At 39.2% G+C, this 24,095-nt stretch overlaps 1 protein-coding gene across 1 annotated transcript in view; it reads left to right on the top strand.

Moving 5' to 3' along the window:
* The window catches only part of ATM (ATM serine/threonine kinase), a 132,116-nt gene that overhangs the window by 24,937 nt on the left and 83,084 nt on the right, over nt 1–24,095 (top strand). Inside the window, 10 exon segments of the mRNA XM_049778655.1 lie at nt 1,334–1,528; nt 2,403–2,498; nt 4,401–4,626; nt 5,096–5,221; nt 5,894–6,019; nt 7,153–7,242; nt 9,637–9,808; nt 11,583–11,782; nt 22,716–22,798; nt 22,889–23,044. Of these exon segments, the coding sequence (XP_049634612.1) occupies nt 1,334–1,528; nt 2,403–2,498; nt 4,401–4,626; nt 5,096–5,221; nt 5,894–6,019; nt 7,153–7,242; nt 9,637–9,808; nt 11,583–11,782; nt 22,716–22,798; nt 22,889–23,044 (1,470 nt within the window).

Below are 24,095 nucleotides of genomic sequence, written 5' to 3'. Positions count from 1 at the left end.
TTATTTATATCATTTGTAGCTTCATTTAAAGATATGCCTGATTCCATTTCAAATGCTTCTGTTGATAGGGAAGTCTTTTTGGTGTTTTGGGCAGGCTTGAGACCACATTCCTGATTCAACTCAAAAAGTAGTGCTCAGGGGACAATATATATGATTTTGGGGACAGAACCGGAGTCAGTTTCATGCAAAGCCTTAATTTCCTATACTATCTTTTCAGTCCTTTTTTACAGTCTTAATGTTAATTTAGCTTCAGATGTAGAGAAGTTACAAAGTTCAATTTTAAGAGAATGAAGACTTTAATAAAAAATTTTGGGGCCGGCGAGGTGGCGCTAGAGGTAAGGTGTCTGCCTTGCAAGCGCTAGCCAAGGAAGGACCGTGGTTCGATCCCCTGGTGTCCCATATGGTTCTCCCAAGCCAGGGGCAATTTCTGAGCACTTAGCCAGGAGTAACCCCTGAGCATCAAACGGGTGTGGCCCGAAAAACCAAGAAAAAAAACTAATTAAAAAAATTATTTGCTCGCTACTTATAAATCTTACTCTTGGGTTTTTGTTATTATTTAGAGGGGGGGCTATACTCATTGGTACTCTAGAGTTACTTCTAGCTCTGCACTCGGGAATTATAGTGCTCAGAAAAATAGGATGCTGAGGGGGCCGGGCGGTGGCGCTAAAGGTAAGGTGCCTGCCTTGCCTGCGCTAGCCTTGGACGGACCGCGGTTCGATCCCCCGGTGTCCCATATGGTCCCCCAAGCCAGGAGCAACTTCTGAGCACATAGCCAGGAGTAACCCCTGAGCGTTACCGGGTGTGGCCCAAAAACCAAAAAAAAAAAAAATAGGATGCTGAGTAAAAAGCCCAGATTAGCTGTTTGCAAGACAGGAGCCCCTATCCTTTGTACTCTTTTTGACCCCCAAACCTTACTCTTTTTAGTAGTACTGCAGCATACTGTTGTAAAAGATGTTCTTTTAAAAAAAAAACTTTTATTGATTGATTGCTTGTTGGGTCATACTCAGGGGTTACTCCTGCTTTTACACAGAAATCACCCCTGGCATGCTGGGGAACCATATAGTGGTGGGAATTGAACTGGGTCCCTCCCGGGTCTGCCACATGCAAGGCAAACACCCTACCGCTGTACTATCTCTCCGGCCTCATAAGAGATGTTCTTAATCATGTATCTTCTCAGAGTAATCAGTCTTTTTACAGTTGCTTTTGTGTTCATTTTATCAATAAAAGTTCACTTTCTACTTTCCAAATGTTGGATACTGCATAGGCATTGAAAAATCAGGTATATTCTCTGTTTCTCTGAGCTTCTGACTATCACCCTTTGCTTTGTCGACAGCGCTGCCTTGTGCTGTTTGACACAGGCGCTGAGCACCTATGTGGTTCCAGAAACAGTAAATGCGGGAATGGAACATAATGGATATGAAGCCAGTCGAAGTTTTTATTTAAAGGAACTGATCATGAAGTGGCTCTTGCTCTGTCAGCCAGAGGAAGACTTAGAGGAGAGCACAGAATTGCCGCCAATACTTCACAGGTACGAGCTTCATGAACAGACTGCTGGATTTTGTTTTTGTTAGTCTTATATGTGACATCTCTGATGCTAGATGGATCTTTATAATCAAGATAGCCCTGGGCTAGTTCTGAATACACTAGGATTTTTTCTTAGTGTTTTCTCACTGTTCCATGTCTTTGTACATAGATCTGTTTCGATCCTTTTACTTTGTTTTTGACTGGCCAGTGAGTGAGTACAGTGGGATATTCTTGAATAGGCATATAATTATTATTATTATTATTTTTATTTTTTGGTTTTTAGGCCACACCAGGTGACGCTCAGAGGTTACTCCTGGCTATGTGCTCAGAAATTGCTCCAGGCTTGGGGGACCATATAGGACTCGGAGGATCGAACTGCAGTTTGTTTTGTGCTAGCCTGGGGAAGGCAGACACAATACCCCTTGTGCCACTGTTTTGGCCCCAGCATATAATTCTTTGGCTATCTATCTATTTTTTTTTTTTTGGTACTTTTCTGCATATTGGTCCACCATCTCCATACATAGCCAAATTGGGTTCATCCTGGAATCAATGATTGAAATCATAATTGAATCAATTGATTGAAAGAGGTTCTTTATATGACTGAAACCCAACTACAATCATGTTTGTTATCAAATTGTATAAAAATATTAATAAAAAATTAAAAAAGGAAAAAGTAACATTGTAAATGAGCAGAGAATAAAACATACCTTATAAAGACCCCATTTTATTTCTGGGGATAAAGCTGGAAATTAAAATAATAATAGTCCTTTGCAATGATAAAAAAAAATAGTCACTAAAAGCAATAGTTTGTTCTTTGAAAAGTAAAACAAAAAAAGTATTTGGTCTTGATAAGTGAAGATTTTTATTTTCTTTTATAGTAATTTTCCTCATCTTACATTGGAGAAAATTCTTGTGAGTCTCACTATGAAAAACAGTAAAGCTGCAATGAACTTTTTCCAGAGTGTGCCAGAATGGTAGGTTATCAGTAGAGTTCTGTGTTATGATACAGGTTTAGTCACAAATGTTGGTGATTAATTAATTATTTTTTTTGGGGGGGTTTACACCTGGCCGTGCTCAGGGGTTACTCCTGGTTCTATGCTCAGAAATCGCTCCTGCCAGGCTCAGGGGACCATATGGGATGCCGGAATTCAACCACTGACCTTCTGCATGCAAGGCAAATGCCTTACCTCCAAGCTAGCTCTCTGGCCCTGGTGACTAATTTAGATGTGGCTCGTAATAGGGCTCTTGCCTTGCAAATTGAGTCTCTATATTCAATTCCTGGTAGTACAGAAATACACAGAGAGATTGTAAAATTATGATCTTACAGGGCAGGAAAGATTGTGTGGTAGTTAAGTCACTTGCCTTATATGCAGCCAATGCTGGTAGGTTCCCTGGCATTATATACTGTTCCTGAGCACCATCAGGAGTGACACTAAAACCCAAGACTTTACACAGATGTGACAAATACTGTACCATTGAGACCCACATCTTTTTGGTTAGGTTTGTTTTTGTTTTTTGTTGTTGGGTCACACCCAGCAGCGCTCAGGCATTATTCCTTTTTCTATGATCAGAAGTCGCTCCTAGGGCCCAGAGAGATAGTACAGCAGTGTTTGCCTTGCAAGCAGCCGATCCAGAACCTAAGGTGGTTGGTTCAAATCCCGGTGTCCCATATGGTCCCCCGTGCCTGCCAGGAGCTATTTCTGAACAGACTGCCAGGAGTAACCCCTGAGCACCACCGGGTGTGGGGCCCCCCCCAAAAAAAAAAAAAAAGAAAAAAAGAAATCGCTCCTGGAAGGCTCGGGAGACCGTATGGGATGCCGGGATTCAAACCACCGTCCTTCCGCATGCAAGGCAAACACTCGACCTCCATGCTATCTCTCCAGCCCCTTTTTGGCTAGGTTTTTTGACCACACCCAGCTCAGGGCTTACTCCTGACTGCTCTCAGTGATCACTCCTGGTCATTTGGGGGAACTCAGTGCAGAGCTGGGGACTTAGCTTAGCCACATCTAAGGCAGAACTCTACCTGCTGTACTGTTTCTCCAGTTCTGTATCCTTTTCTGATATCCACATGTTACTCTTTTTTCAGTAAATTTGGCTATTGAGTAATAAAATTTAATATAATTAAGTAACTAACTTCAAAGAAGAGAAGCATTTCTCTTTTTCTTATTTTATTTATTTTTTATTTAAACACAGTGGTTACAAATTTGTTCATACTACAGTTTTTTTCCCCACAGTTAAAGTTGTTCCTGGTTGAGTTACAATCATACAATGTATAACCATCTTCACCAGTATGCATTTCCCACCACCAATATCAACAGTTTTCCTATCTCTTTCCCTGATGCCCTCTCCCCCACACCAGCATTTCTTTTTTATTTGTTTGTTTATTTTTGGGCCATACCTCATAGGGCTCAGAGGTTACTCCTGGTAGGCTAAGGGAGCCATATGGGATTCTGGGAATCAAACCTGGGTCTGATGCATGCAAGGCAAATGCTCTCCCTACATGCTATGCTATCACTCAGGCCCCAGAAGAGAAGCATTTAAAAGAAAACTTTCATATAGACTAAAGAAATAGATGATTTATTTATTTACTTATTTCTTTATTTTGGTTTTTGGGTCATACCCGGCAGCACTCAGGGGTTACTCCTGACTCTACGCTCAGAAATTGCTCCTGACAAGGCTCGAGGGACCATATGGGATGTAGGATTTCAAATAACTGTCCTTCTGCATGCAAGGCAAACACCCTACCTCCATGCTATCTCTTTGGCCCCAAGAAATAGTTTTTAAATAATGCTTTCATTTGTGTAAAACATTGCTGCTTTATACAGCATGAAATCTTGGGTAGTTGATTTTAACTTTGAGATCTTCCTTTCCTAAAGTGAACAACACCATAAAGACAAAGAAAAGTCTTCATTCTCAGAAGTTGAAGAGTTATTTCTTCAGACAACTTTTGACAAGATGGACTTTTTAGCTGCTGTAAGAGAATGCCCTTCACAAAAGCAGCCATCCAGTATAGGCCTTTCTGTCCACCAAAATCTCAAGGAATCCTTGGAGCACTATCTTCTGAGATTATCAGAACAGCTTCTAAATAATTACTCATCTGAGGTGAGGTTTTCACAAAAAACTAAAGTCTGTACTTGATTCAACTTTGGTAGGCTTAGGAAGAAGAAATGGGCAGGAAAAGCACTGGTGATGAGGAAATGTTTGATTTTGGCAAAGCCACAAGCATGGGACAACAAATAGGCAAGGAAAGGGTAATGAATTATTTCTTTAGTACTGAAAATTCTGGACGACATTAAGAGAGAAGAATAAGAAGAATGTGTGGGACTGTGGATAATGTAGAATGCGGACTGCATGCTTCCATTATTGAGCTGGGTCCCTTTCCTCCAAAAACCATAAAGTAGATTCTTTTGGTAGATTAATGGAGCATAATAATGTGTAACGATTAAATTATAAAAAAGAACCTTTTAATACAGTGGAAATTGTGTACGATGTACTCTTATATTACTATCTTCAAATAACGGGAAAAGACACTAACACTGTTATGATTTTTTGTTTTGTCTTTTACTCAAAGGCTACAAATTCAGAAATACTTGTTCGGTGTTCAAGTCTTTTGGTGGGTGTCCTTGGTTGCTATTGTTTTGTGGGTATAATACCTGAAGAGCAAGTGTATACCTCAGAATTATTCCAGAAAGCTAAGGTAGGAGAAAAATGTGCTGGTAATGTGAGTATTTTCAGTGGAGTTTATTCCTGGGAAAAATCAATGAATTTGTTTGGAAAACACTAATTTTTATGTTGGTTAATCTAAAATTGATTTTTATGTTGGTTAATTCTTAAAATCATAGCAGTGTTAGTGTCTTTAAAAAGAACCTTGGATCTTCTCTGTATTTGAGTGGTTTGGTGAATGCTGGCAATTAAATCCAGGGCCTTGCGTATCCTCTTGAACCCTGAACCACTTCCTGGCCCTTTGACTACTTTTCAGTTTTTCTTGGGGCTATCTAACCTAAAGAATCCTTGAAAAAAGTATTATTCAGTTAGAATTCAATCGTGAAACGTATCTTCATCTCTCAGTGCTTTTTTCAGCAGTATGATTTAAACGAATTACGCTGGAAATTGAGTACAGAGGATATGATATTTGCTTTGAACGTAGCTGACCAGTGTTTCATCCCTGGCATTCATAGGGTCCATAGGAGTGATTCTTGGGTAGAGTCAGGGCTAAGCCCTTAGTACCTCAGGGTGTGTCCTAACCACCCATTCATGATTTTCAATTATAAAACCAAAGATGGCTTCTTAAAATAATTTTACCTCTTAAGTAAAACTCTGAAAAACACGAGTAAGCTCTAATTTTAACTGTAGTTTTTATTTTTACCAGTCTCTAATGCAGTGTGCAGGAGAAAGTGTCAGTCTGTTTAAAAGTAAAACAAATGAGGAATCTAGGATTGTCACATTGAGAAATATGATGCATCTCTGTACAAGCTGCTTGTGTAACTGTAACCAGGTAAGATGTTCCTCCTACTTGGAAACAGCCTTTCTTAGAGGTAGATAACAACTGGTGTTCCTTTATTGTTCAGGCCATTCACAAATTTATATCCTAACTTCAAATTGAATTTAATGGTGAATAAATGTAGCAGCCAAAGGAATAAAACAGTGGGTAATTTTGTGTTTCCATGACATGATGAAACTGTCATTTTTGGAGTGTTCTGATATTACCTTAATACTTTTATATATAGTTGTATAGGTGACATACCCAGTGTGTCTTCATTTATTTAATAAGAATCCTGGGTTCTATTCCCAGCACTATATTTGGTCCCTTGAGCAATACCAGGAATGATCCATGAGATCTACCAAGTACAGCCCAAAAAAACAAAAACAAAGACAAAAAGAGCTTGCTGGGGCCAGGGAGATAGCATGGGTTTTCCAGAAAACCCCAGACAGTGCCTGAGTGGTGTGTATCATCAGAAATAGCCCCTGTGCCTCTTCTTCATTTCTTTCAAGCAGCCCCCCATCCCCCGCAGCTGAATTTGTTGGCTGTTGATTGTATACCAAAGGTTACTGAGCCTCACCAAGAATAATGACTATAACACAGACACTCTTCTCTTATTCAGTCTGTTGTGACATGATAGAAACAGTGCCACTATATATAATCTTTGTTCCAATTCTGAGCAAACTTTGGGGTGTCTGAGCAAGGATACAGTATTGATAATAATTGGAAACACTTTTGGAACCTAAATAGAAAACATGGTCTAGTAGCAGTATTTTCAGCATGTGTTTTAGGTCTTGTAATATGTGTTTCTTCATTTTGGTGAAAATAGAAAAGGGCAAGAATAAATGCCAAGCTCTGATTACTGCAGGCTTATGTTAGGGACTATAGTTATGTTCAACTCGAATATTTTTACTATACAGTAAAAGAAATGTACTGTGTTAATATCACCCTAAGAAAAAAAGATGGATATTTCTGAGGCAGTTTATATCTTGACAGCCTAACAGTAAACTCTTTTATTCCTGCTTCTCATTACACATCATTTCTAGTATAGAATATATATATATATATATATATATATTTCACTTAAGATGAGAAAATATTATTTACCAAGAATAATTGTTTGCTTGGGTTTTTGTTTTTTCTTACAGCATAATCCAAATAAAGTTGCATCTGGATTTTTCCTACGATTGTTTACATCAAAGCTAATGAATGATATTGCAGATATTTGTCGAAGTTTAGTGAGTACGCTTTTTTGACTGTGATTCTTTAATTTCTCTTAATTTTATTTTTTTAATTAAAATTTAACATAGGCCAGAGAAATAGCACAGCAGCGTTTGCCTTGCAAGCAGCCGATCCAGGACCGAAGGTGGTTGGTTCGAATCCGGTGTCTGCCAGGAGCTATTTCTGAGCAGACAGCCAGGAGTAACCCCTGAGCACTGCCGGGTGTGCCCCCCCCCCCAAAAAAAAAAAAAAAAAAAAAAGAAAAACCAAAAAAAAAAAAGTTTCAATTTTGGACCGGAGAGACGGCATGGAGGTAAGTGTTTGCCTTTCATGCAGAAGGTCATCAGTTCGAATCCCTGCGTCCCATATGGTCCCCCCGTGCCTGCCAGGAGCAATTTCTGAGCATGGAGCCAGGAGCAACCCCTGAGCACTGCCAGGTGTGACCCAAAAACCACCAAAAAAAAAAATTAACATAGGAATGCCTCCTTAAATATGGCATCTTTAAAATGTGGAAAGTTGTTCGATTTTTTTTTTTTTCAGTATTTTTTTCCATTGTTTCGGACTAGTCCTGGTGGTGGTGCTCAGGGCTTATTTCTGGCTCTGGCATGCAGGTATCACTCCTGGTAAATTTAGGAGTTCCGGGACTCAAATCCAGGTCAGTTGTGTGCAAAACAAATGCTTTACCGGCTGTATCACTCTGGCCCCTATATTATTTCTTTTGATTTGGGGGGTGGCACACTCAGTGGTGCTCAGGGGTTACTCCTGGTTCTGCGTTCAGAAATTACTCTTGGCTGACTCTGGAGACCATATGGAGTGCTTTGGACTGTACTAGGGTCAGCTGTGTGCAAGGCAAACACCCAACTGTACTGCTGTACTGTTTTTCAGTCCCAAACTTATTCATTTTGGAGAGATATATTTGACTGTGCTTCTCCAGTCAATACCTAGGATAGTATTTGACTTGTCATTTTTCAATAAATAACAACAGAACAATTGGGAACTAATAAAAATTTTGCTGGGCAAACAAACATAGTATCATTATGATATTTATTTTTCTTCTCCCATTCCAGTGACTTTTAATATTATAATCAGAGAGCTTACTCAATAAAAAAATTCCATGACTTGATTATTTTCACTGAGTAATAAATGTTTTTTTTTTCCCCCTATTTGACAATATAGTGCTGCTCTTTAGATTACTTTTAGCAGAAGCGCTTTTTTCATTATATGGGCAACTTGTATGTTTTTTTATTCCTACTGATCTTAAGATTTAAGGGGTATCTTTGTTTATTATTTCAAAGAATTCTGTTCCAAAGATTCTCTTTTTTTTTTTTTTTTTGGTACTTTGTAAGTTTTTAAAAGTGTCTTTGTTTAAATACTTTAAGGAGGGTAAACAACCATGTATTCATGTATTATTTTTTCCTTTACTTCACAAAATTTAGTCCAATGGTAAATTAGTAAATTAGTCCCTATTCTCTCCTCTCCTCTCCTCTCCTCTCCTCTCCTCTCCTCTCCTCTCCTCTCCTCTCCTCTCCTCTCCTCTCCTCTCCTCTCCTCTCCTCTCCTCTCCTCTCCTCTCCTCCCCTCTCCTCTCCTTCCCTCCCCTCCCCTCCCCTCCCCTCCCCTCTCCTCTCCTCTCCTCTCCTCCCCTCCCCTCTCCTCTCCTCCCCTCCCCTCCCCTCCCCTCCTCTCTCCTCCCCTCCCCTCCCCTCCCCTCCCCTCCCCTCCTCTCCCCTCCCCTCCTCTCCCCTCCCCTCCCTCTCCCCTCCCCTCCCCTACTCTCCTCTCCTCCCCTCCTCCCTCCCCTCCCCTCCCCTCTTCTCCTCTCTTCTCTTCTCTTCTCCTCTCTTCTCTTCTTTTCTCTTCTCTTCTCTTTTCTTTTCTTTTTTCTTTTGTCTTTGGGTTTCTACTGCTCAGAAATCCTGACAGTCTCAGAGAACCATATGGGATGCTGGGATCTAACCCCTGTTGGCCCCATACAAGGCAGCCCTACCTGCTGTGCTATCGCTCCAGCCCCAGATTCTTATTCTTTTGGCTGTGTGTACATATATCTAAGACATAAGATAAATTGTAGAAAGGAATTTCTTTTAATATAAAGAAATGTTATTTTTTTTCTTTTGACTGTATGTATCCTACAAAATAGTAATACCTGTGTAAATTTTTCTAAGCCACCATAATCTTGGGAAATTATAAAACTAATATAAAATTATTTATAGAATTTATTTTTCTTTATAGACACTGCTGTTTTTCTGTTTTCTGAGAGTGGACAGAAATAATGTTGATTATTTTATTTCTACATTATATACATTATTATATATAGATAATCCAAAAATTGATTTGATAACATTTTAACCAAAACTTGCTTCCAAAAGACACTAACTTAGAAGAAAAAACAACATCTTTCTTCTTCTTTGTAGGCATCATTTATCAAAAAGCCCCTTGACGATGGAGTAGCAGAATCAGTGGATGAAGATACTGATGAGACTGTAATGGAGGTGGAGGACCAGTCCTCCCTGAACCTGTTTAATGATCACTCTGCTAATGTTGTTAGTGACACAAATGAATCTGGAGAGAACCAGATTTCTCTTGGTGAATATATATATATTTCCTGCTTTATTTATACTTTTAAAATAATATCTTTATTTAAGCATCATGATTACAAACATGTTTGTACTTGGGTTTCAGTTATAAAAAGGACATCCCTCTTTACCAGTGCAACCGTTCCACCACCAGTGCCCCTTTTTCCTTCTTCTCCCACCCCCTGCTTGTATTTAAGAGAGGCATTCAGGGCTGGAGAGATAGCATGGAAGTAAGGTGTTTGCCTTTCATGCAGAAGGTCATCGGTTCGAATCCCGGAGTCCCATATGGTCTCCCGTGCTTGCCAGGAGCAATTTCTGAGCATGGAGCCAGTAATAACCCCTGAGCACTGCCGGGTGTGACCCCAAAAAAAAAACAAACAAAAAAAATCAAGAAAGTCATTTATTATATTTCACTCACTACCATTATTGTGATAGTTGTTGGTATAATTATTTCTCAAACTGTACTCATCACTCTTTGTAGTAAGCTTCATAGCGTGGGCCAGTCCTTCCAGCCCTCATCTCTATTATCTCTGGGTATTATTACAATAATGTCTTTTATTTTTCTTAAATCCCATAGATGAGTGAGACTATTTTGTGTCTATCTCCCTCTGAGTCATATTTTACTCAGCACAATAGTTTCTACGTCCATCCATGTATAGGAATATTTCATGAGTTCATTTTTCGTTGGCTGCATAGTATTCCATTGTGTATATGAACCACAGTTTCTTTAGCCACTCATCTGTTGCTGGGCATCTGTGTTGTTTCTAGATTCTGGCTATTGTAAATAGCACTGCAGTGGATATAGGTGTGCAGAAGCCATTTTTGTATTGTTTTTGTGTTCTTGGGGCATATCCCTAGGAGTGGTATAGTTGGATTATGTGGGAGCTCGATTTCCATTTTTTTTTTTTTTTTTTTTTTAGGAATCTCCATATTGTTTTCCATAAAGACTGGACTAGACAGCATTCCCACCAGCAGTGTTTCCATGTCCCCGCCAGCACTGATTATTCTTGATCTTTGTGATGTGTGCCAGTCTCTGTGGCATGAGATGGTACCTCATTGTTGTTTTGATTTGCATTTCCCTGATGATTTTGATATGGAGTAATTTTTCATGTGTCTTCTGGCCATTTGAATTTCTTCATTTATTTTGAGTGTTTTAATTTTTATTTTAAATCGATTTTCTAGCAGAGTTTCTGTAACTTAAGCACATACATAAAATACATTTTAGTACCACATAAAATCAAATACACAGTTTAAATATCAGAAGCAGTAATCATAGTTGCATGAACATTTAAAGAATTCAACCCAGAGTTCAAAGTTTTTTATGCATTCAAGTTCTACTTTATTTGTATTTCTTCTTTGAGGAAGTGTCTGACCATTTCTTCTCCCTATTTGTTTTTTTCTTTTTTGGTTTTTGTGTCACAACCGGCAGTGCTCAGGGGTTATTCCTGACTCTTTGCTCAGAAATCGCTCCTGGCAGGCTCAGGGGACTACATGGGACGCCAGGAATCGAACCACCTTCGTCCTGAATCAGCTGCTTGCCAGGCAAGCTCCCGACTGCTGTGCTATCTCTCCAGCCCCTCCCTATTTTTTGATGGGGTAGATGTTTTTTACTTGTTAAGTTCTGTCAGTACCTAGTATATCTCATCCAATGTGTATTAGGTGAATAATTTCTCCCATTCCCTTTTCAAAATCACTCTATTTGGTGTAGAGTGTTTGAGTTAATGTTCAATATCTGTGGGATTTTTGACCCACTCTGAGTCTTAATCACTGCTTTTTATTTCCAGGTTCCATGTGTCCTTTAGCCGAAGATCACCTGTCAAAACAAGATTTCCTTATTTTAGACATGGTCAAGTTTTTATGTATGTGTGTAACTACAGCTCAGACCAACACCGTGTCCTTTAGAGCAGCTGATATTCGGAGAAAATTGCTAATGTTAATTGATTCTAGCATGTTAGATCCTACTAAATACCTCCACTTGCACATGGTAAGTCAAGTGAAATGAAGATGGTCTTCAGTTCTCCCTGAAGATGAAGGCTAAATGTCATGAACAGGATTATTGAGATATCATTATCAGGATCTCACTGTCTTTATGAAGCCCCTAAATTGAGAATCAATCTGAGAGTAGTCATAAAATGTTTTATTTCTTTTAAAGTGCTATGGAAAAAAAATAAGTACAGACTTAGATATGAAGACTTGTATGGTCTATGGCTATATATTTTTCTCTTGAGGAGTTACTGTACATTTTCTTAAGCCAAGAAACAGAATTTTAAAATGTTTATATACCATGGTAGCTTAAATATAACTTTCCTTGAGTTAGTTTATATGCTTAAATGTTAATGTAATTTCAGAGTGACTGTAATATTATTATACTACAAGAACACTCATATTCCCTTTATAAGATTCTACAGATAACATTTTATCATACTTGCCTAATATCTCTATCTCTTACACATCTACTTTTTTTTCCTAGAACCATGTTGAGATTAAGTTGCAGGCTCCATGCTCAATGTGTTTTCATGAAACTAGAATTCTATAGTATAACAAAGACATAATTATATAGACATTTAATTGTATCATTGCATTTAGGCCTATTTAGTCTGTTTCATCTTGAAAACTTGAGTTTTGCTTTTTTAATGGTTTATATTTTGATAGTACATCCACTTGCCATACAAAACATTTTTGTTGTGTCTTTTGGGGGACCCAAACTCCATCATACTCAGGACTTACTCCTGACTCTATGCTCAAGGATCACTACTGGCAGTGCTCAGGAAACCCTATGGAGTGTGGAGGAATTAGACCAGGGTTGGTCTCATGCAGGAAAAGCTACCTGCCCCACTACTATTTCTCCAGCCCCTAGAATCTTTCATTTTTGGCTTTGTCTTATGTGTTTATACGTGATTAGCTTTAGAGGTGGACTTTGGTGAGACTATTGTTAAAATAATCTCTCCCCTGCCCTACCCTATTTGTTGTTTCACTGACAGAATTAGAATTCCATTGCAACAGCACAGTTCTTTCCGTACTCAATATTCTTATATGTAACTAATTTAACCATGTGAGCTATTAGTAACTTGCACTGAATGTGTGGCCTGGGTGAATTCATGCTTATGCTCCAGTTCCTAGCAAATTGACAAATATCCCAAGTGTTTTCCCAGCTCTGGGAAACATGCCAGTGATCTCCGAGTTAGACTCTGGCAGTCAGGCAGGTTGACCTCCTATAGAATGACTCGTAATGTTCTTGCTGGCCCCAGATTTCTCGTTTCAATTCTGAAGTCTGCCCTGGTAAACAGTTTAAAATCTCCAGCCCTGAGTAGTGGGAAGTAACCCGCTTTCCTTCAGGCCTCAAAGTTTATTTACTTATTTATTTAAATAATATCTTTATTAAGCACCATGATTACAAACATGTTTGTAGTTGGTTTCAATTATAAAAAGGAATACCCCCTTCACCAGTGCAATCTTCCCACCACCAACACCCCCCCATCCCTCTCCTCCCCTACCTCCTGCTTGTAGACAGGGCATTCTATTTCTCTCACTCACTACCATTGTCATGATAGTTGTTAGTGTAGTTATTTTTCTAACAGCACTCACCACTCTTTGTGGTAAGCATCATACCATGGCCCAGTCCTTCCAGCCCTCATCTCTATCGTCTCTGGGTATTATTACAATAATGTCTTTTAGTTTTCTTAAATCCCATAGATGAGTGAGACTATTCTGTGTCTATCTCTCTCTCCTTCTGACATATTTTACTCAGCATAATAGTTTCCACATTCATTCATATATAGGAATATTTCATGAGTTCACTTTTTGATGACTCATAGTATTCCATTGTATATATGTACCACAGTTTCTTTAGCCATTCATCTGTTGTTGAACATCTGAGTTGTTTCCAGATTCTGGCTATTTTGAATAGAGCTGCAACAAATATAGGTGTGCAGAAGGCATTTTTGTATTATGTTTTAGTGTTCCTAGATATATTTATATGAGTGGTATAGCTGGATCATATGGGAACTCAATTTCCAGTTTTTTTAGGAATCTCCATATTGTTTTCCATAAAGGCTAGATTAGATGGCATTCCCACCAGCAGTGAATGAGAGTTCCTTTCTCCCCATATCCTTGCCAGCACTGATTGTTCTTGTTCTTTGTGATGTGTGCCAGTCTCTGTGGCGTGAGATGGTGCCTCATTGTTTTGATATGCATATCCCTGATTAGTGATGTATAGAGTGTTTTTTCATATGTCTTTTGGCCATTTGTATTTCTTCTTTGAGGAAGTGTCTGCTCATTTCTTTTTTTTAATATATTTTTTAAGTAATATGATCATATTTGAGACAGGCATTCTATTACAGTTATTTTTTTTTTTGTTTTTTTTTTTTTTTGTTTTTTGGGCCACACCCAGTAACTCTCAGGGGTTACTCCTGGCTATGTGCTCAGAAGTTGCTCCTGGCTTGGGGGACCATATGGGACACCGGGGGATCGAACCGCGGTCCGTCCAAGGCTAGCACAGGCAAGGCAGGCACCTTACCTTTAGCGCCACCGCCCGGCCCCAGTTACTTGTTTTTAAGTTCAGTTAGTTGTATTTTTTTTTCTTTAAAGGATTAGAGTAAAAAAATACAGTAAAGGTGTGGTAGTGGCAATCGCCATTGTTTGCATAGGTCCAGAAAAATGGGAAAATGGAAAAAAATCCTTGACCTGATTACAAAAAGGCCTCACCCCAGAAGTTTATTGGCATAAAACCGACTCTGGGTTCCAGGAATACCAGTCCGTCCAACTCGAGTCATTCTCAAGGTCCCGGTGAAACTTTTTCACACTTTAGCTATTGTTGGTATCAGATTCTTATATTTAAAGACTCTGGATTCTATGCATTTCTTTCATCGATGATGAAGCATCATGTGGAGCATCAGAGGTTTCAGCATACCATTAAATGTGGAGCGATCTGCCCTGCATGCAGACTGTTGCTGAGTCGTCTGAGTGTTGGGAGCACTCTTTGGAGTAAGTCAATAAGTCAATGCCAAAGCAGTGGTAGGTCTTCCCTGGTAGAGGCTTGGATCCTGGTAATGTTATAGACAATTGTGGCTGTTTCCATAGATGGTATCCATTGTTCAGGTGTGTGTGGGCAATGCCCATGCTTCTGAGGCCTAAGCCAAATCATTATGCCAACGTTCAGGGTAAAAGGCCTAATTATATTACCAAATGTGTTCCCATCTCTATTAGATAAGAACTTGTTTACATATGTATTATTTTCCCATTTTAATGTGCCTATGCAAAAGAGAAGCAATGCCACAAGATATTGTTGGTGCATCTGGGGGCTGACGAATAAAGTCCAACATTCCCTGTAACTTGGTTCAAACATGAAATCTGTACAGAGATACTCTTCTACCAGTATTGCTTATAAAACAGATCTCAAAGGGGGAAAATCAAACAATCAAATAACAAATCCAGTGGGCAAAATTGTCACTATATGAGGATGTTCGAAAAGAGTTATAGATGTTAAGGGAATACATCTGAGATATACTAAGGAGATGCACGTGTCCCTTTTGTGTTTTAAAAATAGTCAAGAGGGAGGGGGGTATTTCTGAGACACCACTTTGGTCTGTGATTTGAACAAGCGAAGAGAACATGGAGTCATGTCCTCCCCTTGTTGCCTGCTGAAGCTTCCGTCTCCCCGAGAGGCCTTTGCTTCCTAATTGCTGGAAGTTGAAAGTTCACCAGTCCCCTCCCAGCCCCTTGCAGGAGCAAGGAAGCCTGGGGTCTCTTTTAAATTGCACCTCACCGGAACCCACTTGCTGGGACACTGGTGTGCTCATTTCTTTTACCCATTTGTTTTTAAATTTTTATTTTGATCATATTGGCTTACATATCTTACACAGTAGTATTTTAGGTACATATTAATATTGAGAGCTTGTTTGGAGGTTCTAGCAGGGGAGCGCAGCTACTCGTATACCATCGACCAAAGAACGGTCCGTCTCTATTCTGGGAAGGCCGTCCTCTTCTCTCTATTTGGGGAAGGCCGTCTTCTTCAACCGAGTGCACAGCTTCGGAAGGGATGCAAATGGACTGGTGAGGGAGGAAGGGGACACCCGCCTAGCCAGCCAGATCAGCCGAATTAACCCTGGTGATCAATGGGGTGACAGATGTTGCAGCCACATCGTCATCACATCCACACATTAACATTGAATCAGGTCTTTTCCTCATTTTTTGATGGGGTTAAATGTTTTATCTCTTTTTTTTTTTTTTAAATGTTTTATCTCTTACCTTCTGTCAATACCTAGTATATCTCAGTTATTAGCCCCTTATCTGGTAGGTATTGGGTGAATAGTTTCTCCCATTCTGTGAGTGGCCTTTGATTCGTAGTCACTATTTCCTTTGAGGTGCAGAAACTTCTCAATTTAATCTAGTCCCATTTGTTTATCTCTGCTTTCACTTGTTTGGACAGTGCTGTTTCCTCCTTGAAGATGCCTTTGGTCTGAATGTCATGGAGTGTTTTACCTACGTGTTCTTCTCTATACCTTATGGTTTTGAGTCCGATATCAAGGTCTTTAATCCATTTGGGTATGGTGTTAGATGCATGGTCAGAGTTTGCTTTTTGGCATGTGACTGACCAGTTGTTCCAGCACCACTTGTTGAAGAGGCTTTCCTTGCTCCATTTTACGTTTCTTGCCTTTTTATCTAAGATTAATTTGACTCTGTGTCAGGGGAACATTCTCTGAATACTCGTTTATTCCACTGATCAAGGGTCTGTCTTTATTCCAGTACCATGCTGTTTTAATGACTATTGATTTTGTAGTACAACTTAAAGTTGAGGAAAGTGATGCTACACTTTTTCCCCCCTAAGTGTTGCTTTAGCTATTCATGGGTTTTTATTGTTCCAAATAAATTTCAGAAGTGTTTTATTCACTTCTTTGAAGGATGTTATGGGAATCCTTAGATGAACTGCATTAAATCTGTACTATGCTTTGGGAGTATTACCATTTTAATGATGTCAATCCTCCTAATCCATGAACATGGTACATGTCTTCATTTCCTTCTTTCGTCTTTTATTTCTTGAAGCAATGTTTTGTTTGTATAGATCCTTCACTTCTTTAGTTAAGTTCATTCCAAGGTATTTCAGTTTGTGTGGCACTAATATGAATGGGATTGGTTTGTTTTTGTTTTTGTTTTTGTGCCACACCCAGTAATTCTCAGGGGTTACTCCTGGTTAAGTGCTCAGAAATCTCTCCTGGTTCGGGGACCATATGGGACGCTGGGGATTGAACCATGTGGTTTGTCCTGAGTTGGCCACATGCAAGGCAAACACCATACTGTTGTGCTAATGCTCCAGCCCGAGGATTGTTTTTTAATGCCCATTTCTTCTCTATCATTATTGGTGTTTAAGAAGGCCATTGATTTTTGCATGTTAATTTTCTAGTCTGTCACTTTGCTTTATGTATTTATTATTTCTTTAAGCTTTTTGGTAGAGTCTTTAGTGTTTTCTAAATATAGTGTTATGTTATCTGCAAACAGTGAGAGCTTGACTTCTTCTCTTTCTGTTTGGATGCCCTTGTTATTTTTTCTTGCCTAATTGCTATCACAAGTATTTTTAGTACTTTGTTGAATAGGAGTGGTGAGATGCTATAGCCTTATCTTATACCACATTTTAGAGGAAAGGCTTTTAGTTTATCTCCATGGAGAAGAATATTTGCCATTGGCTTGTGATAGATCAGGGGTCTCTAACTCAATTTACCTGGGGGCCGCAGGAGGCAAAGTCAGGTGAAGTAGGGCAGCATAAGGGATTTCACAAAAAAAAAGTCTCAAACATCATTATTAACAGTTTTAATTATTTCTTCTGAACATGAATAGAACATTGAGTGAAGATCATGAAGTTCTTCTGAACATGGCATCTTTTGCCTATTCCTTGCTGCCAGAGACTTGACAATGCTTCTTCTCACAAATCTCAACCACATTTGGCTTTAGGGAGGAAGCAGTTGAGACCCTCAGTATGGCTTGAAGATGATCATCATTAAGTCTAGACCTTATCCAGGACCTAAGGTGGTTGGTTCGAATCCCGGTGTCTCATATGGTCCCCCATGCCTGCCAGGAGCTATTTCTGAGCAGACAGCCAGGAGTAACCCCTGAGCACTGCCGGGTGTGGCCCAAAAACCAAAAAAAAAAAAAAAAAAAAAAAAAGTCTAGACCTGTACTTTGACTTATTGAAGTTTAATGTGGAGAATAAATTTTCACACAAATATATGCTCCCAAAAAGGCACATGGTGCGCTTGAACATTCGGGAAAGCTCAGGGAAGCAATTCTCTTAAAAATTGCCCGTGTATGTCTGCTTTTCCACTAATCTCCCTGAACTTGGCTTTGAGATCAGAGTTGCATTGCAGATCAATGAGCTCCATTTGAAGCACAGGAGGGGCATCTTGCACATCAAAGGAAAAGGGGTCCACAAAAATTTGGAAAGTGGCTCTGTGCTTTTTGAAGTCTACAAATCTGTGATCAAATTTCTTCTCTAGCTTAAAAATAGCATCAACATATTTCTCACCACTGAATGGTATGCCTGCATTCACAAGTTTCTTTCATGCTGGGAAATGGCAAAGGTTTGTCTGAGAGAGCTGGGATTTCCATAACACAAGTTTTGTGGAGAATGCTCTCACGTTGTCATAGGCAGCACTGATAAGCTGCCCTGGGCCTTGTAACATCTTGTTTAGTACATTCAGCTTATGTGTGATGTCAACAAGAAAAGCTAAGTCCATGAGCCATTTGTGATCACTCAACTCAGAAACAGTATTCCCATCCTTCTCCATGAAGGCTTTCACTTCTTCTCTCAACTCAAAAAATCTTTTCAGGACATTTCCCCTGATGAGCCAACGTACTTCAGTGAAATAGAGCACATCTCCATATTCTGACTCCATTTCCTCTAAAAAAGCACGGAACCTCCTGTGCTTTAAGCCCCTGGATCTGATTTGGTTGATGCATTTCACAACAACAGACATCACATTGTCACACGGCAGTTATTTACTGCAAAGGACCTGCTGATGGATAATGCAGTGAAGAGCAATGGCCTTCTCTACACCCTCCTCTTCAAGTTTTTTTTGAACAAGTGCCACCAGTCCATTATTCCTCCCTGTCATTGATGGTGCTACATTGGTTATTCCAACAAATCTCTTCTATGGCAAACCTGCATTCTCAATGGCATTATACAGATGCCGAAATAACTCATTAGCGGTGGTCTGGCTATGCATTGAAATTATTGTGAGTAGCTCCTCTGTCAATTCAAAATTGCAATTAACACCATGGACATGGGCCCGAAAAGATAGCACAGTGGCGTTTGCCTTGCAAGCAGCCGATCCAGGACCAAAGGTGGTTGGTTCGAATCCCGGTGTCCCATATGGCCCCCCGTGCCTGCCAGGAACTGTTTCTGAGCAGACAGCCAGGAGTAACCCCTGAGCAACGCCGGGTGTGGCCCAAAAACCAAAAAAAAAAAAAAAAAAAAAAAAAACCACCACGGACATAAATTGTGAGCTGCGCAGTGTCTGTTATATCTGTGCCCTCATCAAGAGCAACTGAGTATGCATCAAAACACTTGGCTTTCTTACACAGTTGATGATAAATGTCACTTGACGTGTCAGAAATGTGCTCTGCCACAGTGTTGGCAGAAAGGCTGATTTTCCTAAACTGACCTTTCTTTTCCAGACAGATAATACTTGCAGCCTGTAACATGCATTTTTCAACAAACTCTCCTTCTATGAATGGTTTCCCTGCCTTAGCAATCATCTCTCTAACCATGTAACTAGCTTCAACTGATGCAACATTCTCTTTGGTTGCTTTCTTGAAGAAATCTTGTTGCCTCATTAGACATGCTTTAAGACTGGCAACCTGTTTGGCTCTCTCATTTCCTTGATATTTTGCACATTCCTCAGTATGTTTAGTTGAATAATGGCGTTTCAAGTTGTATTCCTTGTGCACTGCAACTTTCTCTGAGCAAATAAGACATGTGGGGATGCCCCTGTGCTCAACAAAGAAATACTGAATCTCCCACTTTTCCTGAAATTGTCTGTGCTCGTCATCAATCTTTCTCTTCACTGCAGGCTTTGATGAAGTCATGATGAAGGTATGACAAAATCTAATTCTGTAATAAACTTCTCTCCCTTCTCTCCCTTAGACCTCTGATAATGCAAGGGACAGTGAGCAGGAGTAGCAGAAATGATGTCTGCGCGAGGCGCAAAGTATTCGCGATTATTCGCTTACCTAATATTCGCAATAAAAAATCGCATTAGAAAAAAAATTGCATTAGTAAGAAAAAATCGCATTAAACATTTGCATACCCCGAACGGAACTGCCCAGGGTATGCAAATGTTTAATGTGATTTTTTTCTTACTAATGCGATTTTTTTTGCGATTGTCCGGTAAGCAAATAATCGCGAATACTGCGATATTTGAAGGCCAGCCGCGGGCCACAAAATGTAGGGAGGGCCGCGAGTTTGAGACACCTGTGATAGATGGTCTTGACTATATTGAGAGAAGTTCCTTCCATTCCCATCTTGTTGAGAGTTTTTATCATGAATGGGTGTTGGACTTCATTGAATACTTTCTCTGCATCTTTTGATATGATCCGATGGTTTTTATTTTTTTTGTTTATATGGCATATTATGTTGATTGATTTATGTAAGTTAAACTATCTTGCATTCCTGGAATGAAACCTACTTTGTCATGGTGTATGATTTTTTTTTTTTTGGTTTTTGGGCCACACCTGGCAGTGCTCATGGATTACTCCTGGCTGTCTGCTCAGGAGTGTCTGCAGGCACGGGGGATCATATGGGACACCGGGATTCGAACCAACCACCTTTGGTCCTGGATCGGCTGCTTGCAAGGCAAACACTGCTGTGCTGTCTCTCCGGGCCCCATGTGTATGATCTTCTTGATGAGACATTGGATTCTATTTGCAATGATTTTGCAATGATTTTGTTGAGGATCTTTGCATCTGTGTTAATCAGGGATATTGGTCTGTAATTTTCTTTTTTGCAGCATCGCTGTCTGGTTTTGGTATCAAGGTGATGTTATCTTCATAAAAACTCTTTGGGAGTGTTTCTGTTTCTTCAGTTTCCTGAAAGAGCCTGAAAAGAATTGGTAGTTCCTCTTGAAAGGTTTGAAAGAATTCGTTATGAATCCATCTGGGCCTGGGCTTTTGTTTTTGGGAAGACTTTGATTACCATTTTAGTTTCCTCAATAGTGATCAATCTATTTAGATATGCTAGATCATCCTGATTCATTCGTGGAAGATTATAAGAGCCCAAGAATTTATCCATTTCTTCCAGGTTCTCATGTTTCATGGTATAGAGTTTCTCAAAGTAGTCTCTGATTACCCTTTGAATCTCTGTAGTATCTGTAGTAATCTCCCCCTTTTAATTTCTAATCCGGTTTATTAAGTTTCTTTCCTTTTCTTTGTGAGCTTTCCTAGTATTTTATCAATCTGTTTATTTTTTCAAAGAAACAACTTTTGCTTTCATTGATCTTTTAGGTTTTTTTTTTGTTTTGTTTTTTGTTTTTTGTTTTTTGGATTTCCACTTCATTGATTTTTGTTCCTAGCTTTGTTATTCCTTCTGCGTACTTATTTTTGGTTCATTGTGTTGATCATTTTCTAATTTTACAAGCTGTGTTATTAAATTATTTATGTAGGTCCCTTTTTCCTTCCTGATGTGTTCTTGTATAGCTATAAATTTTTGTCTTAGTACCGCTTTTGCTGTGCCCCACAAATTCTGATAATTTGTGTTTTCATTTGTATTTGTTTTTAGTATTCTTTTGATTTTCTCTCTGATTTCATCTCTGACCTACTAGTTGTTTAGTAGTGAGCTCTTTAATTTCCAGTTTTTAAGTTTTTTCTTCTTTGTCACTTTGTAGTTCACTTCTAATTTCAGTACATTGTGATCTGAGAAGGTAGTCTGTACAATTTTTATCCTCTTGATTTTATGGAGTTATGTTTTATGAGTCAGCATGTGGTCTGTTCTGGAGAATGACCCATGTGCATTGGTGAAAGATGTGTATTCAGTTTTCTGGGGATGGAGGAGTGCCTTATATATATTTACTAAGGCCTCAAAATAGTTTAAGGCACTTCAAGAGACTATGGCATTTGTTTATGTTTTTAGATTGACCCCTAGCACTGAACATTATAATGTGTGCCTTGGGTGGCACCTGCACATTGCCAAGCTGGTAGAGTTAGGGCTATGCATTGCCTGGTGTGACCTCCTATATTTAAAGATGGAGCTTGCAGGAGTGATAGCACAGTGGTATGTCATTTGCCTTGCTTGCAGTCAATACTGGATGGACCCCGGTTCAATTCCTGGCATCCCATATGATGTCCCGAGCCTGCCAGGAGCGATTTTTGAGTGAAGAGCCAGGAGTAACTTCTGAGCGCTGCCAGGTGTGACCCAAAAATCACCCCCCCGCAAAAAAAATAGATGGACCTAAATTATTTTCAGATACTGAGCAACACCACATACATGACTCTTAGACATTATGTAAGATGTTTAAATGGTTCTTTTCAGTCTTCTCAAGTATCTTCGGAGTAAGGATTAACCAAATATTATTTTGGCCCAGTGAGGTTATAACAGTAACTCAGGTTCTACCCTACACAGCAGAATTTATACCCCACAAATTACCTACAATATGTTGAATCCTTTTATTGTCCCCCCAGGAATTTCCAGGTAAGCACCTTATCCTCATTTGACAGATTGGAGTATACGTGCTCTCAGATGAGGCAAGGTTTTTAACCATACAAGTAATAGTTTGTGAGCTGATTTTTGAAAAAGGTGTATGTGTTCATTTATGCACATATTAGCATGCATTCTTAGATATATGTGTACATGTATATATCTACATATGTGTATATACACTTAAGTAATTTGTCTACAGAAAATAATAAACCTGACTTCCCTCCTATTCTCTTAGTATTTAGTGCTTTTAAAGGCTCTTCCAGGAGAAGAGTATCCCTTGCCAATGGAAGATGTTGTTGAACTCCTAAAACCACTCTCGTAAGAAATTAAAATTATGTTCACTTCAAATTTTAGAATGTAATTGATATGTGCTGTCATGACTACAATGTCAAACTGTTTCCACTTCAGCAATGTATGCTCATTGTATCGCCGTGACCAAGATGTTTGTAAAACGATTCTGAACCATACCCTTCCTGTGGTGAGGAACCTCTGCCGCAGTAGTGTGGACACTGAAAACATGAGGGATGCCCAAGGCCAGTTCCTAACAGTGATCGAAGCATTTTGGTGGGTATATCAGATCTTTGTGAAGTTTTTGCTACTCAGGTGTAAGACCGTTTTGTGCATTTTTTAATAAAACGGTGTAATCTTTATTTCCTGCTTTAGTTGACTGAAAACTTACACAGTTTTGTATAATACTTGTCTTTCTCAGTGTGTCTAGAATGATTCCTTGTGAGTTTTAGTCACTTTGTACTTTAACGTGTGAATAAGACATAAATAAATGCAGAAATCCTTATCAACTGAATTGTTTATATACCATGAATAAATGAGCTTATCACTAGTTATTGTATGCATTTTAGTTACAGCCTAAAATAGCACCACAATACTTTGAGAAATGCTGATAAATTTAATTTTGAGTTCTTGTACCACTTGATTCCTATAAACTTCAAAATTAGTATGCAATAATTTTGTTGTTGTTATTTTTTTGGGGGGGGGCCCACACTCGATGAGGCTCAGGGGTTACTTCTGGCTAGGCACTCAGAAATAACTCCTGGCTTAGGAGACCATATGGGACGCTGGGGGATTGAACTGTGGTCCATCCTAGGTTAGAGCATGCAAGGCAAACGCCCTACCACTTACGCCACCACTCCAGCCCCAATGTAATAATTTTTAAATCTTTGCTCTAACAACGCAAATACTTTTTCTTAAAGCAAGTATACTATACTGTGATTAGTGTTAATACAGTCTCTAAACAAGGTATAATTAGATAAAAGAATAATATAAATTAGAAGGAACTCTAATATCTAGTATGTTTCAAGTGAATATTTTGGGTGAACTAAAAATATTGGTTGGGGACCTGAGTAATAGCACAGCATGTAGGGCACTGACCCGGGTTCAATCCCTGGCATCTCGTATGGTCCCCTGAGTTTGCCAGGAGTGATTTCTCCATGCAAAGCCTGGAGTAACTTCTGAATAATACTGGGTGTGGTCAAACACACACACACACACACATATATGATATATATATATGTATATATACACACATATATAAGAAGAAAATTTTATAAACAATCTAGAATAACCACTAAGGGCTTAAATATTTTTACTATATTTTTAT

Source organism: Suncus etruscus, chromosome 8, assembly GCF_024139225.1.
Source record: "Suncus etruscus isolate mSunEtr1 chromosome 8, mSunEtr1.pri.cur, whole genome shotgun sequence".
NCBI lineage: Eukaryota > Metazoa > Chordata > Mammalia > Eulipotyphla > Soricidae > Suncus > Suncus etruscus.
This window is presented reverse-complemented; position numbering and strand designations above follow the sequence as displayed.